The sequence below is a fragment of the Mesoplodon densirostris genome, chromosome 16 (assembly GCF_025265405.1).
Source record: "Mesoplodon densirostris isolate mMesDen1 chromosome 16, mMesDen1 primary haplotype, whole genome shotgun sequence".
In the NCBI taxonomy this organism is placed as follows: domain Eukaryota; kingdom Metazoa; phylum Chordata; class Mammalia; order Artiodactyla; family Ziphiidae; genus Mesoplodon; species Mesoplodon densirostris.
This window is the reverse complement of record NC_082676.1, coordinates 53,910,498-53,926,918: the sequence shown is the minus strand read 5'-3', so window position 1 is coordinate 53,926,918 and position 16,421 is coordinate 53,910,498. Positions and strand designations below refer to the sequence as shown.

The window sequence follows — 16,421 nt, the reverse complement described above, 5'->3', positions numbered from 1 at the left end:
AATTAGGAGTTCTGTTGACTTTAGCTCGCGTGCATACCTTTTGGGAAGTATTTTAAGCTTTCATCCTTGACTCTGTTCTCTGTCGAAGGATGCAGAATGTCTTTCTCTCTTGCCTCAGTCCTTCTTGGGAAGAAGCATGCTGTGTAATGGACAGAGTGAGTCTGGAGATCCTTGAGACTGAATATTTTCAACATAGAGGCCGAATAAATTAAAATTCTGTATTGCAGAATGCATTTTAAACCAAACTGAAAGATAGTCAAACTGGGAAGAAATATCTGTACCATAAATAACATTCCCTGTTTACCAGGGACTCCTAAAATCTATAAGAAAAAGACAGCCCAACATGAGACTCCCCTGGTGGTGCAGTGGGTTCAGAATCTGCCCTCCAATGCAGGGGACAGGGGTTCAATCCCTGGTCCAGGAAGATCCCACACACTGTGGAGCAACTAAGCCCATGCTCCACAACTACTGAGCCTGCATTCTAGAGCCCGTGTGCCACAGCTAATGAACCCTGTGTGCCTAGAGCCTGTGCTCTTCAACAAGAGAAAGCCTGTGCTCGCCGCAACTAGAGAAAGACCGTGCGTAGAAACAAAGACCCAGTGCAGCCAAAAATAAATAAATAAATAAATAAATAAATAAATTTTTAAAAAGAGACAACCCAACAGAGAAAAGATGAACCAAGGATATGAAAGGCAGTTCACAGAAGTCATCCAAGTCACTCATAAACATACAGGAAACACTCGACTTTGGTAGTCACTGGGGAAATGCAAAGGAAGTTACCATCGAAACACTGGGTCTGGGCTGAGATTTACAATAATCAAGACAATATCCATCTTCTTGGCGAGCATGCATTTTCCCACACGTAGGTAATTTGTTGGAGCTGGAAATGGTTACAGCCACCATGGAGGGCAGTCTGGGGCTTTCTTTCTGAATTTCGAGTGCACACATCCAACAATTCTACTCCTAGGAATTGACTGTTTAGAAAAAGAAAAACTTAAAAAACTTAAGTGCACAAAGATACACACGCTCGGGGACATTCAGATCGTCTCTCCTTTTCCATCACAAAACTTGGTGGCTAGCCTGTGTGCCATTGTTGGCTGACCTCTGCTTTAGAACGATATGCACCTGTTCTGAAGCAGCGAGGCTGGTCGGTGGGGACTGGTGGACGAGGGCAGCCGGGAAAGTGGCTGAGGGCAGAGAAAGCAACTTGCAGTTACAGAACCGTACAGTTTAGGGGGCCTCCCCCATCCCCACCAGATCACTTACGAAGTCTGTCAACAGCAGCCATAATGCTGATAAGATTTGTGTGGGCACAGAGAGTTCTGGAAGGCTGCACACCAAACTATTAACATTGGTTACCCTGGGATGAAGAGGAGACCTTTTGTCTCCCCCAGTGAATAACGGTAAAAGAAAAACAACCCATTAAGGATTACCTCTTGACTTGTTCATGGTTAATATGAGTTAACCTTGCTCTGGGGTTCCTTTTTCCACCCCCAGATAAAAGCTGAAGATGACCAGCCCCTCCCTGGGGTCCTCTTATCCCTCAGCGGTGGTGTGTTTCGTTCCAACCTCTTGACTCAGGACAACGGCATTCTGACCTTCTCAAACCTGGTAAGGTGTCTGGTAGTTTACTGCCTGCCTGACTCCCCCATGAGAGTGTGGGGACATGGCGGCCGTGACCTGTGTGTTGCTTGACAACATGAGAACAGAAAACCAGCCTGGAGTGTTTTACGTTTCTTCGGGGACCAGACGTAATTAGAAGATTGCTCTCACTAGAACTTAATGCTGCTGATTCGTGTTCCCTTCTGCACAGACTTCTTGTTTTCTGGTCACCCCCTTGTCACTGAGACAGTGTAATTAATTACCCCGGCCACAGCGGCTCCTGTCTTAGGCATCCCTTTGTTCTACCACAGGATCGTGCTGTTTATAATGCTGAGTCTCATTTGGGGGTTGAGCTCGTGTTTCTTCTGCAAAGCACACTCCCCGTGGTGGGAGGATAGCACCCATTTTTCACTGGGGATGTAGAATGAGGCCCTGAGTGGTGGGCACTCAGGAGTGCACGTCAATTGGCCATCTTGTCCGTCCTGGGAATAAAGTGACTGTTACAGGGATGTCGCAAACAGGCAGTGAGGTGTATCCGAAAGATCACATGCTGTGCAGTGATGCATACCCAGCTTCAAATCTTCCATCTGCTGCTTACTTGCTGGGTCATCTCAGGCAAGTTACTTGACCTCTCTGAGCCTCAGTTGCTTCCTTCATAAAATTCACATATGATTTCTACCCCACAGCGTTCTTATAGGCGCACCATGATGACAGCTGCTGTTAGAATTGTAATTGCTGTCACTGTAATGATTTATTGTAGAGTTAGAGTTACCATTTCTGGGTGTCTAGGAAGCCATGGAGCTCTTGGGCCTAATTCTGGTCCATCATGACTTCAGCCACCCCCTTTGAAGCCATACCTAGATTTGCAGCAGAGGCTCAGTTTGTGGTTGTCTCTCGGCAGAGCCCCGGCCAGTATTACTTCAAGCCCATGATGAAAGAGTTCCGGTTTGAGCCATCCTCTCAGATGATCGAGGTGCAGGAGGGGCAGAACTTGAAGATCACCATCACCGGCTACCGCACGGCCTACAGGTAGGCAGCCCCACCCGCACCCCTCTCTCCCAAGCCCGGGCTGTGGGATCACACTCACGCTTCTGTTCTCTAGAAAACTCATCCCAGTCTTCATACTGATTTTATTTGGAAGACAAGAGACATAAGATACGAGGTCCACAGGCTCCTGACTGCTGCCATTTTCTTCTAATACCTCCAACAAGTGTCCCCCCCCCGCACTTTTTTATTTTTCTTAATTTTAATTTTGGCCATGCCAGGCAGCTTGCAGGAGCTCAGTACCCTGACTAGGGATCGAGCCTGGGCCACAGCAGTGACAGTGCTGAATCCTAACAACTAGGCCAACAGGGAACTCCCTTCAAACGAGTGATTCAGTCACAAAGTTCCTATTTTGAAATTGGCCCGAAAGACCCTATTTAGTTCCTAAAAATTTTCATTTTTTAAAAAAGTTTGAAACTTGAGTTACATTTTGAAAAGGAAATGCATTCACTTGAGTGAAACTTGGAAATGCTGGAAAGAGTCTGTACAATGTGAAGTTTCCCTCCTGTCCTTGTCTCTGAGCTACCTAGGTTTTCCAGTATTTCTGAACACTTTCAGAGACGGTTTATACAAATATTAGTAAATATATTTATACACATTTACAAAAGCACTCGAGGCAAAGATCGATTAATCAGAAGGAGTGGGTTTAGAAAAATGGACCATTTTCAATCAAATATAAAAATGGAATGAAAGGGGAAGTGACTTATTTTCATTTTATTGGATGCTTCATTATTTAAATTAAAGCTTAACAAAAAAATACAATAAAGTGGAATAAAATAAAGCTTAGCCTTTTTTAATTACAATTTTCTGGAGCATCCCTTAGAATGTACAAGAAGAGAAATTGATGACAGCCTTCTGGCTGGCCTGAGCCCTCCGGCAGGAAGGCTCGATTTGCAAGTGACACAGCTAGAACTGAGTTGTCTGGGTCATTTGGGGCACAGTTCTCCCACTGAGCTGTTTTGCACTGTAAATTGTTAGTAAATGCAGGACACTTTCCCTGAAATCTTTTGTGTGCTTCAGAAAACCCCAAGAATGTCATGTTCTGTTTCTTCTCTCGTCCCTCTAGTTGCTATGGTACAGTTTCTTCCTTAAACGGAGAACCGGAACAGGGTGTTGCCGTGGAAGCAGTGGGCCAGGACGACTGCAGTATTTATGGAGAAGACACCGTGACGGACGAAGAAGGAAAGTTCAGGTTACGTGGATTGCTGGTGAGCCTTTGCACGTGTTTCATTAGTGGATTTTTTCATACCAAGTTCAACGGTGCCTTGTGGTGCCCCCAAGACTGCTAGGAATGGGGTCGAGAGCGTTGCCAGGGCAGCGTAGGTTCTGGAATTCTTCCCAATCCCTATTGTAGCTGACATACTTACCTTTCATGTAGCTGATGTACTGGGTTGGGGGTTTTGTAGCGAAATAAATGTGGAAAACCATGGGTTTGGTGCACCTTTTGCCTAGCATGGGTAGTGTGGCTCAGGCCAGGGCTCTCAAACCAGATGCCTGTGGCGCCAGAAGACAAGTGTGAAAGGCTGGAGGATGCTGGGTGCCTGGTAGGGAGCGGTGCAGACTGCGGGGCCCTGGAGAGGGCCTGGCCCACGAGAAGGGGACAGCTGCCACTCAGCTCCAGCTCTACACAGCTGTGTGGGAAGACAGACTCAGGGTTGCCAGATCGTTTTGAGTTTGTAAAAATGTGAAAACTTCTGATTTTTAGATGTTAACAACCAATTTAAAAAAAAAACCCACAACTTTGTGCAGGCCAAATAACCAACTTATTTGTCCTTTTGGCTGCTCAATTGCAACATTTGGTTCAGAATTTATGGTGCCTTTTTCCTCACTTTTACTTGCACATCCATACATTCATTTGCTCGTTCAGCAGACACTAAGTAGGAGTCACCGAACAAGACTGTGGGTTGATGGCACCCACTGGACAGGGCCGCTTGGATCCAGGGTTTGATCCTCAGCCTTTCGGATTCACAAACTGGATGTTCTTAGTTGACCCCAGGGATAGTCGTACACCTCTTGGCAACTGACTGATGTTTGCCTGAATCGCGTGAGCTGAGGTGCAAATCTGTTTGCCAGTTTACTTAGGTATGTTGGGGCGATGCTGTCCTTTCCCAAAGGTAAGAACATCCATGTCCATTGTCCGCCCATCCCCACTCGCAGATATGGGGAAGTCAGGTCAGGAGGTTGCTTGGGGAGTGAGGAGGGTTCAGAAAGCTGAAGGAGGAAGATGGGCTTGGGGAGGACTGGAGAGCGTATGTTCTGATGGCCCAGCCGGATGGGGAGGACTGGAGAGCGTATGTTCTGATGGCCCAGCCGGATGCACACCCGCAGGTGGGCTCCCTGTGCCCTCTGCCCACCACTCCCCGTCTTCAGTATCTTCTCCTCAGACTCGGCGAGACAACGGCGCTCTTGCTCCCGCAGGAGTCTGGATGGCCTGACCGCGACGCTCCCTTCTCGCTCTCCTCTGCCCTTGGAGAGGCCCACCCTCTGTGCAGCATGCTGCCGCCGGGACACTGCTCCCTGCTGTCCCTCAGGCCTGCTTTCCTTTCTCGTAGCAGTGGTTCCAGAGAGCACAGTGGTGGCAGCAGCATGGATGTCCCCTGGGACATCCAGGGCCCCGGGAGGGGCGACGGGTCCTTAGAGCCAGCTTCTCTGTCTCCTGCATCCAGTGCAGGCCCAGCCTTTGAAATTTAGTCTTTCATGGGCCGCACTAATGCCTTTTTCCCTGGGTTTGAATCCTGCCTCCGTCATTTCTTAGCTGTGTAAGTTCAGGCAAGTGTCTCGTGCTTTTTATGTGTTTCATCGTCTGTAAAGTGAGAATGAGAATAATGTCTACCTTCCAGGATGGCTGTGAGTATTAAGTGAGTTAATACACGTAAAACACATGGAGCAGTGCGTGACACACTGACTCCGTAAGTGGTAAAAGCAAGCACAGACAGCACCTTCCCCTGAGGTGGTCCTCACCAGAACTGCCAGCTTAGGTGTTTGTTTGCAGCTTTTCTTGGTCTAAGTTAGCAGCAGGTGGAGGGCCTGGCAGGCGTCTGTGCACTTCAGTCTGCCTTCCCCTGGCCGGGGCTGGGGGGACTCGGTGTTCCAGGCTCACCTCCCTCTTACGGTTGTAGGAATGCAGATTCTGCATCACCGTGTTGGTTCTTCCGAGGGTCTTAGTGGCCCAGACATGTTTCTCTAAACTCACCAACTTAACACGTTTTATTTAACTAAAGCGAATATAGTTTTCTTCTCCACGACAATAGATTTCCGTTTTAGATGTTGCTGCCCCACACCCTCCTCGTAATAGGTGTTAATTCATTAGTGCTTTCAGTGTTGTTTAGAGTCGCCCCCTTGTGGCAGTCCATGCTTTTTTCACGTGCCAGGTCTCAGATTCTGGAGGAATAGCCTAAGGCTAGACGTTTCCCATCAAGGGTTTAGATTTGAGTTTTCCAGTCTCCCAGAGGACACCAGGCTGGAGAGCCCTTGTTGAAGATTTCCTAAGGATTTCAACCCCCTTTAGAATTCATTTCCCCAGTTGATCTTTCCGGGCAGTGTACTTGTCAAGGCATCTTGGGTGAGAAGCTGCATCCCTAGATGTTGCTGCCAGAGGCTGAAGGTGAATCCCAGAGTCAGCTGGCCAGGAGCGAGGAGTCAGGCCGGTTAGGATGAGAGTAGCCGCCTGATGGTCTCCTGCCCGGCTGGGCATGGACATGAGGGGGCAGTGCCCGTTCCTTCTTTTCTTTACAAATTGCTATGCATGTCTTTCTTTTCTGAGGTGCAGGTAGATATTTTGAACCAAACCCAATGCTGCTAGTCCTCACTGAGGTATAAAGTGAATTAATACAATCACTATTGGTGATCATAAATTTGATTGTTCTTGTTTTTTTAATAATAGCTTTATTGTCTCTGTAAAGGTACCGTGTGCTCATTATAAAATAGTTCAAGCAACATATCAAGGATAAAATTTTGAAAGGGAAAAAAAAATCACCCTTAAGCTACCACCTGGAAGGGCCCCTGGTTAATGTAGAGCGAATGCCGTTTCGGACACTGCTCTGCCCGCACACAGAGAAGAAGGTCACAGTGCACACGATTTTAGGAGACCAGGGCCGTGTTATCCTCGCTAACGTATAGATCAACAGTTACAATCTCAGGGTTGTCCCCTCTTGGATGCACACGGTCAACTTTGAACTTGGCCCCGGCTCTAGATCCTAATGTGTCATCAGGTCTAGTGTGCAGTTGATGATCAGCAATTGGTTGTTTTAAAAGTTTTTAAAACCCCACTAGTATAAGTGATCTGTCATCCTTTGCAGAAAGATGCAGATCTTTTCTTTTAATAAGTGTGTAAGAAAAAAAATAGTTCAGAAGTTGACAAACAGTGGGTTCTTTTATACTCTTAAAGCCTTGCGTAAAGCTGAATTCTGTCTGATTTGCAGCCTTCCGAGAAGGCTCATATCTTGAACTCATATCTTTCTTTATTAGAGTTGCAACTAGCCCATACAGCAATGTAAGAAACAAACAGAAGACTTCATTTCTTCAAGGCAGTTTACTTCCCTCTATTGGAAAATTGTCATAATGTGCTGGCTTTCTTAGAACAAAGTACTTTACTGCTATCTACCAAAAAATTATCTAAGTAAATAATATACATCCTTCATGTGTGCAGTGTCAAGAAAAAAAGTTTTTTTAGAAAAGTGTGGGTTTGTTTTTTTTTTGGTAAACATCATATATGCCTATACATTTGAGGAATAGAATAAAATGTATAAAGAAGAAATTTGTTTTAAAAAAGGGAAAACCTCAAATCCCACTTCCCAGAAATAATACCCCTTTGGGAATGTCATTCCAGATACCATTCAGTGCACATACACAGCTAGAGGGGCGGGCTGGGCAGCAAGGAAAGAATAATTTTATCAGAATAAGCATATCATGCTTGCAGTTTTGGAATCAGAAACCACATTTAATTTCCCTTGGGTAGGAGAAACTGAACGGGGTTTGAAGGAATTGTAGAATTTCAGGAAAATGTTTCTGCATCAGGGTGCTTTTTCAAGGAACTCTTAAGAAGGTTAACCGGCCACATCCTAGGAACTGAGGTGGAACAGGAAGGCGCCCGTCTGATGGGGGCCTGCAGGCAGAGCAGGCTCAGATCAGGTCTCGTGACAAGCCCCTTTGCAAAGAAGTGACTCCTGCATTTGTTTGCAGCCGGGATGTGTATACCACGTTCAGCTCAAGGCAGAAGGCAACGACCACATTGAAAGGGCCCTGCCCCACCACCGGATCATCGCGGTATGACATGAAATTCTTCAGTGGAATCGTGGCATGATTGCTTCCCTGATCCTTCCCTGATCCTTCAGCACTCCTCTGGCTGTCTGCCTTTCATCTGTTTCAGCCGGGGCGGGGTGCGGGGGGTGCTTTAAATCCTAATTAAGGGCCCTCTTGGAATAGTGTCATTTTCACAAGCAGCATTTTCTTCGGCTTTTAATGAATAGCATCGCTGTCGTGCATCCAGAGAAGAAATCCCAGCTGTTGTTTCCCCACTTGCCCTGCAAGTTCCTATCACTATTCTGCAAGTTAAGGATCTTAAGGGCTAAGTAGCATTTCAAATCAAGGGAGGGTAATAAAGAGAACATGGGCTTAATTGGTGACGGGGCCGCCCACTTTTCTTATATTTAGATGACCTTGTTTTCCCACCAAGGAGAGCATCTTGATCTTTAGGATCACAACTTAGCTAATTGATACCTAAAGAGGCAGCCCTCCAGGTCACAGGAAGTGGCCTTGGAATCATTTGCAGTGAGGTTTTCTTCCATGGAATAAGTCTTGTTCGCTAGAGTAGAAGGCTTGGGTGGACAAGAGGGCCTGCCTCTTGCTGGCTTCATTAGGTGGCATTAGGCATAAAGATTACGAGGGGTTAGGAGGCCGGTGGGCCGTTAAGGACTTTGGGGCCTAGAAAATGAGTTTTCTTGATGTCTTTATGGCACCTGGCACTTTAAATGGTTGTGATGGCTATGTCTTATAATTTTGTATTTCCCTGCCATGGGGACTCAGACCAGATCACAGGCAGTCATGTGGACCAAGGTCCCACATAAGAAAAGGTCACAAACGGGGGCACACACCCACCCGGGGGGCGCAGCTGGAGCTTGGCTCCTGCCAGTCCCTGCCAGGCAAGAACATCTTTCCCTTTTTTCAAGAAAAGCTGGGAAATCTGGCTTTTTTTTAAATGAAATTTCTTTTTTTGAATGTGGCACAGTCATTAAAAATTAGAAAAAAACAACAACTGTGCTTGTCAAACAAAATGTGCCCACGGGCCAGGTGTCACCCACCTCCTGTCAGTTTGGGACCATAGACTCAGGCTGCTGGAACGGCAAGCTTTGCTCCCTGAATACAAAGTGAAGTCAGCTAGGAAATAGCTCCTAGGAGACCCCCTGGCTGGAGTAGAAGTCCCCCTTCCAGCATCCTCAACCCGAGTCTTCTCTCTTCCCAGGTTGGGAATAACGACATCGACGACGTGAACATCATAGTTTTCCGGCAGATAAATCAGTTTGACTTGAGTGGAAATGTGATCACTTCATCCGAGTATCTTCCTACGTTATGGGTGAGGCCAGATTTTTAAGGTTCAAGTGCCCTGTTCTTTCCGGCTTCAAGATGAGAGGGAGCAGGATATCTGGGCCTGTCTAGCGCTTGCTTTAGCTGGGGGTTGAGGTTGAGATTTAAGAATCTTCAATCCCAGCATGCCTCTGGGGGAATGATTCCTGACTGCTGGAGAGACACATGGTCCAGTTTCAGATCACTGTTTTGCCCGCCGTGTGTGTCTTTGGAAGCATCACAGTAGAAACCTAATGAACGAGCAATACAATCTGGAGTGTAAAACGGAAAGATGGTTTTAGGGCAAAGCACCTCGTCACTTTCTAGATTCTGTGCAGGGTTGGGGTGATGGGCAGTGGACCTGGAGTCAGACAGTCCAGGCTGGCTCCTGTCCCACAGTTACTCACCTGGCTGCCTCGGGCACCCCCTCATTCCTGTGGGCCTCTGTCCCCTGCTCTGTGATACCACGGAGTTGGACTCAGTGGCCTCTTAAGGCCTGCTGGAGCTCTAACAGAACCCGCATGTCTGCAGTTCATGGAGAAGTGTCTGTACAGTGCCCTGTGATGCCTGGAAGGATGTTAATGAATCGCCATGGGGAAGTATTTTTCAGAGGCACATGTAATGTATACAGTGAAGCATTTGACTTGAGTGAGAACATGTGCTTAGGTTAACTCACCTCAGCTGCCCTTCAGGGGCTGCGGGCATGTTGCCTATGGGCCTGGTGGGTGATGCCCGAGTGTGAAGAGGGCTGGGCAGGGATGGGGAAACTGGAGGGAGGGGATGGCGCCAGGGCTGTACCTCCCGTGTCTCACGCCCCATTGCAGATGGTAGTGGGAACAGGCAGCGAACCCGGGCTGGAGAGAAAGAAAGGCCACCAACAAAGCACTGAACTGCTTCTGGAAGCAGCCGGAGAACCAAATGCAAAATGGGAATGCGTTTCAAGTTTAAGGAATACCTGTGGGGTTGAGGTTACAGCATGTGGGAGGCCACGCCAGGTGGGCGAGGCCGGCAGTGAGGAGGGCTGGGTCCCAGGCTCTACCAGGCGATAACTGTGCGACCTTAGGTGATGCACGCTCTCTGAGTCTCCATGGGGATGACTAGCATGCCTGTGGAATAGCCAGGATTGGTGACGATGTATGTGAAGTGCCTGTAGCAGGCCTGGCATGTTATAGACATGTTAGAAGCTATTCTCTTCAATAGTATCACTACACTATTTTGAGTGTTAATGTAAGTTATCAGAATCTATTTTAAAATCTTAACATTTCGACACATGCCACGTCACTGGCATCTCAGATGCGTTAGGAATGGCCTGTCGAGGGTGGACGGTTGCTCTTTCAAAGATCCATGTTTCCAGAGATCCTCTCCCCACAAGAGATAAGCTGACCCGAGGGTGTCTGAAATGCAATGTTCATCGTGTTTTCAGTTTTAAAAGCACGCCCTCTTTGTCTCTGCTCTCCAGGTAAAGCTTTACAGAAGTGACAACCTGGACAACCCGATCCAGACGGTCTCCCTGGGCCAGTCCCTCTTCTTCCACTTCCCGCCCCTGCTCAGAGATGGCCAGGTGATGCCCGCTCCACTCTGCTTTCTGTCTTTGTCATATTGGTTGCACTTTTCAGCTAAGGAAACACAGTTCTCCCATTTTTCCCCCCTTATACCACCTTGCTGGCACAGTAGATGTCGTGCTTTCTGAATCAGAGGAGGTGGGGCTCTCTAAGGATTAGTTTTTTGGAATTAGCTCTTTTTCTATTTACAAAAATAATACACATTCATGGCAGGAGATTGGGGAGGGGGGTGGAAATCAGACATAATCCCGTCATCCAGAAGTAACCACTGTTAATGTGCTGATAGGTTTCCTTTTGGTCTTTTTTTGATTGATGTGCACATGTGTGTATAAATATAAATACACATATATATTTATTTTGATAATGCAAAGCTGGGACTGTTTTGTACATTGTTTTGTAGTCTTTGCTTGTACATTGTTTTGTAGTCTTTGCTTTTCAATGAAAACTATATCACAAATATTTTCCCCATCGTTAAATCTTCCATAGCATGATATTTAACGGTTGCACAGTAGCCCATGATAGAGGAAATACTATAATCTATTTAACCAAGGCCTTGATGTTCATCACTTACTGATTATAGGATGTTTCCTATCCATTTTAATTGGGCAGAGCAAGCTATCGTGGCTGGCGCGGTGGCAGCAAACTTTGCAGAGAACTTGGTCCCTTTCCGGGGGACTTAGCCTAAGGGTGTGAGTAGCGAGCCTGTGTGTGTGTGGTCCCTCCCCCGGCTTCTTACCACTTGCCACGGGGATGATACTCTATGGCCTTTTTCGGCGTGAAATGGCTGTGAAATAACGAAGCAGGTTGTGATGGAGTTTGGGGCCTCTTCCCCACTTCTCCAGGTGCCCTTTGTAATTGAGCCACTTTCGGCAACACAACAGCGTGGACACAGACTCCCCTGGGCTCACAGCCTGCTCGGTACCCTACAGCTGAGAGACCCTGGGCATGTCATGCTTCACCTCTTCAGGCCTCGCTCTCCCCATCTGTGAAATGGGGGCAATAATCCTGATCTTGTCAGTGGTTGAGAGCAAAACAGGCATTTGCCTAATGTGCTCATGGCACTGGGCCCCTGGTCGGGGCTCAGCACACCAGGACCATGACCGTCACTGGAACCACTGCAGAGACGCTGCGTCTTAGAACTCTCCAGCTAATGAGCCACTTAAGTATCATCCCTTGAAAGTCAACCTTGTTTTAGATTAAAAACAGTCTTCCTCAGTTTGATCATGTGCCCCCCTCATCAGAACTGACTCATCAGAACTGTATGTGTTTCATAAAGTCAGATTCTCCAAGGACCACCGTAGGTGCAGTGGTTGGATACGCTTGTAAAAACGAGCTCTGAGCGCCTCTTCAGAGATGTCAGGGACGCACGGCTGTCACTCCTGGAATAGCCTGCTGAGGCCGCCCCTTGGGAGTTAGCAACCTAGGCTTGGAGGTGTAAACTTGGGGATTTCTTTAGAAACATAAAGTCCTTTACATCACAGTCATACGTTAGGAGTTAGTTTTCTTTTGCTTTATGAAAACAACAACTTCTTCCCTGTGCACAGAACTACGTGGTGCTTCTGGACTCCACGCTGCCCAGGTCCCAGTATGACTACGTCCTGCCGCAAGTGTCCTTCACGGCAGTGGGCTATCATAAACACATCACCTTGATCTTTAACCCCACGGTAAGGAGGAGGGAGTTTCTGGGTGTAGGGTGTGAAGAATGGTTCCAGGTGCCACTGAGTGCTTTTCAGAGCCCATCCCATGTAGGAAGTTGGTGGGAGTCATCATCCCTGATGTAGAGAGAAGGCTGGGGGCTCGTGCGTGGCAGAGCCCGGACTCACACATGGCTCCTCTGCTGGTTTCTGGCTCGTGCTCGGTGACTGGGCCCATGATCTTACCTGGATAGAGGGTTCCTCCCAGTTCCCGCTCAGCAGAGACTCGCTCACAAAGTGCCAAAGAGACGAGCACGTGGGGGAACCATTTGTCTCTGAGTGGAGGTGCACGGTGACCCTAGGGGAGGGAGAGGGCCTCTGCGGAGGGTGCTGAGGCTGCAGCCTGGGACACCTACCAGGGCTCGCCAGGACACTCCCTTGGTGCAGGGAGCCACGTGGGCGGCCTGGGCAGGACAGAGGTGCCGCTTTGCGGGGGCCGAGCAGCCAGGCCTCGTAGCTGCTGCCAGGAGTGTGGTCCCACATCTGAGACGGTGAGAGCAGGGCCATGTGCCAGGGAAGGGATGGCCTGGCGGGGTGTCCTGCTGGTCCTCACGACAATCCTTCCATGGGGAAGGAATTCTTCCATTTTTTATGGAGGCTCAGAGAGGCTGAGTGACTTAACTGGAGGTGGTCAGCAGATCCGGGTTTTACCACATTCCAGCCGTCTGCTGGACAGCTCATTGCTGTGGCCGTAAGGGCGCTTTGCTTTATCCCGTGTTGAATGTCAGTATTGATAGCCACGTTATTGATGCTTGACCCAGTATTTCATGCACTGCTGACCACTTCACACACCTCATCTTGTTGAACTTTCACTACATTCGCCTGCAGTAGGTGCTGTCTGTATTATCCCCATTTTATAGTTGAATCAACTTAGTCTTAAAGTGACTGCCCGAGATTACACGGGAAGACCTGTCCTGGAGCCTAGACCACGGTCCTCAAGGCTTCTTCTCATAATCACTCTGTTACTTCCCACTGACTTCAACTTCTCCTTAAGGATTTACTTTAATGGAAAACGGTTTGGGATCTAAGACATGTCAAAAAATGTTGGAGTAGGCAGTTAGGGATGGAAATCTGTTCCTGCCCTTCTGTGTATTAAGGGACCATCTCACTCTGCCTCACTCATCTCAGGTCAGAAGGCCCCTCAGTCATTCTCCAGCCTACGTGTTCTCAGATATTTTGGTCTTGGGACCCCTTTACACTGTTAAAAATTGTTGCAAATCTCAAAGAGCTGTGATTTATATGGGTTATATATATATTTATCATATTAGAAATTAAAACTGAGAAATGCTGAAAACACAAGAATCCATAAGCCACACACCCCATTACCTGTCAGAGTCATGACATCATCACATTTGCAGCCTCTGGGAAAGTCCACTGTACACTTGTAAGAGCATGAAAATGGCATGTAATATCTTAGTATTATTATGAGAATAGTTTGGACCGTGCAGATCTCCTGAAAGGGAGGCCCCTGGGCTGTATCTTGAGAACCAGTGCCCTGGCCCGTTAACCTGTTTTATCATCAACCGAAAGTTATCTTTTAATTTATTTGTTTCTGTTGTCAGGGTGGAGTGGGCTAGTTAGGATATAGGTTCATTTGCTGTTACAGAGACCCAGCATTTCAGGGGCTTTAGCAAGAGGGAAGTTTCTGTCTTATGTCAGCACCAGGAGTGAGCAGTCCAGGGGTCATATGGCAGCTCCAAGGTGCCGGGGCCCCCAGCTCCTTCTCTCCCGTGGCTCTGCCATCCTCCAGCATGTCGCCAACCTTCCGAAATGACTCACTTGGCTGGAGGCTGTCTGGCCAGCAAGGAGGGAGGGCACACCATTTCTCTCCAAGGGTACAGCCTGGGTGTTGCACCGTCAGTTCTCTTCCTGTACCGTTGGCCAGAACTGGTTCCAGGGCCCCACCTGGCTGCGAGGGAGGCTGGGGAATGTGGTCTGTTCTGATTGGCCCAGATGAAAGTCAGTCCTTCCACTGGAAGGAAGCGTGAATGGCCCCTGGGACCCAAGCGCTGCTTCTCCTCCTCACTGGGTATGACCCCTGGGACTAGCTTACTGCCCACTGTGTCCCCAAGCCTGGAACAGTGGGTTCTCGATGCCTCCTTGTAGGAAAGAGTCCCTGTGTGCGGCTGGGACTCAACAGAATGAGACCCTTCTGCTTTTCAACCACAGCGGTCCCCTGCGGCCCGCAGCTGTTTGTCCTGTCAGTTTAGACAGTGAAGGGTGCGGGGGTGAGTAGCACCTTGTTATTGGAATCTGGTTATTCCAGAGCTTCAGAGAGCAAGTGAGGAGAGTTTGTGCAGCAGAGGATTCACTTGAGATTTATCTGCGTCGCTTCGGTTCCTTACTTTGGGTACTGAGTGTGCCGGGGGTCCCAGCGGGGGCCGGCTCAGAAGCCGGGCGCATCAGGACTGTGGATGGAGCACTGGTGTCTTGGGGTGACGGTGCTCTCGATGTTTGCAGAGGAAGCTGCCCGAGCAGGACATCGCGCAGGGATCCTACATCGCCCTGCCTCTGACACTGCTCATCCTGCTGGCTGGCTACAACCACGACAAGGTAGGGGGTCCTGAGACCTCATGGGCAGCAGATGTGTCGGGGGGAGGGATCCCTCATGACTGGGACGTGGCAGTGGAAGAACGTCCACTGTTACAGAGGTTACAGCATTTTAGGTCATGTCCAATCCCTAAGGCCTCCTTGCAAGGCCAGAAACCTCTTGTAACAGCTCTCCTAACCCTTAAACCTGGAATACCTCTGGGTCTCTGGTGACCGTCTGTAGTACAAAGACCTGCCCTGGTCTGAACTGAGATCTGCCTGAGAGCACAGAGCAGGTGGTGACGGGGGCTGGGGAGGGAGGGGCGCGGGGGAGGGTCTCTGATGTCCCACTGGACGGAAGTCTTCTCCTGGCGTCCCCCTCTCTCATACTCTCTCTCTTTCCAGCTCATTCCCTTGCTGTTGCAGCTGACAAGTCGCCTGCAGGGAGTCCGAGCTCTCGGCCAGGCAGCCTCTGACAGTAGTGGCCCGGAAGACGCTAAGAGACAAGCGAAGAAACAGAAGATGAGGCGGACGTGAGGGGAAGAGGCCAGGAAGTCTCCCTCGGGACAGGTCCCTGGCGTGGAGGACACGCTGCCTGTCCCCACCCTCCCCTCGCCCGGCCCCAGTGCCATACCGTGAATGGACCCTCCTGTCACTCTGCTGAGCACAATTGATTTTCTGAGTTGAAGATAATTTATGATTATTATTTTTGTCGAAGTATTTAAGCTGTGCCGGTGGTGTGCGAATGTAATCCTCAGTCTTCTGCTTCATTTGCAAGAAGAGTTCTAGTAAATGGGGGCTCTGACCCCCTAATCAAGCACCTGTTGGATTGACCTTCCCCTTAACTTCCCGGTGCATTTGAGGTCCCTGCTAGAAACCACACAGCCTGTGTCTACTACTGGAAGGGTGTGTTAGGAGGTAAAACTCAATAAAGTTGCCCGTTTGTTTTGTTGTAGGTCATCTCAGGTGTAGTCCTTGGATGACACGGGCCTAATGCTGGGGTCACCGACTAAGCCGCCTGGAGGGGCACGTGGGTCCTGAGTGAAGGCGAGATGACACACGGCAGCTGGCTTTTGGCCTCAGTGGTGGTAGGAAGACGGGGGAGGGGGGACTGTGGCACAGCAAAGAGCCCCACCCCCACCTGATCTAAAGGAGCCCGAGGTTCTCAGGGGCTCTGGCTCCCCGGCGCCCTGCGGGAACATGCGTTCATTTTTCTAGAGAAGCCAGGAAGACAGAGTTTTATGTGAACTCTTCCACGTTTTAAATGTTAGAGACAAACAAAATGCATACGTAGGATGTGTGAAGCTTGAAGGCTGCGGGTTTGCATAAGGGATCCACAGGAATGCTCACCATTTGAACAGCATTAGTTTAATTCTTATAGGAAGTAATTAACGTTAATAAGTTATTTTGGAAGCGGGGACATCCATCC

The 16,421-nt window shown here is 48.7% G+C and overlaps 1 protein-coding gene across 1 annotated transcript in view; it reads left to right on the top strand.

The window, feature by feature from the left end:
* LOC132503577 (BOS complex subunit NOMO1) overlaps positions 1-15,952 on the top strand; it is a 52,834-nt gene extending 36,882 nt beyond the window's left edge. Inside the window, exons 23-31 of the mRNA XM_060120132.1 lie at positions 1,498-1,611; positions 2,504-2,631; positions 3,713-3,854; positions 7,828-7,911; positions 9,107-9,217; positions 10,667-10,768; positions 12,314-12,433; positions 14,924-15,016; positions 15,398-15,952. Coding sequence (XP_059976115.1) covers positions 1,498-1,611; positions 2,504-2,631; positions 3,713-3,854; positions 7,828-7,911; positions 9,107-9,217; positions 10,667-10,768; positions 12,314-12,433; positions 14,924-15,016; positions 15,398-15,529 — 1,026 coding nt within the window. The 3' untranslated portion in view covers positions 15,530-15,952. The remainder of the gene's footprint in view (positions 1-1,497; positions 1,612-2,503; positions 2,632-3,712; positions 3,855-7,827; positions 7,912-9,106; positions 9,218-10,666; positions 10,769-12,313; positions 12,434-14,923; positions 15,017-15,397) is intronic.
* The last annotated feature ends 469 nt before the right edge of the window (positions 15,953-16,421 follow it).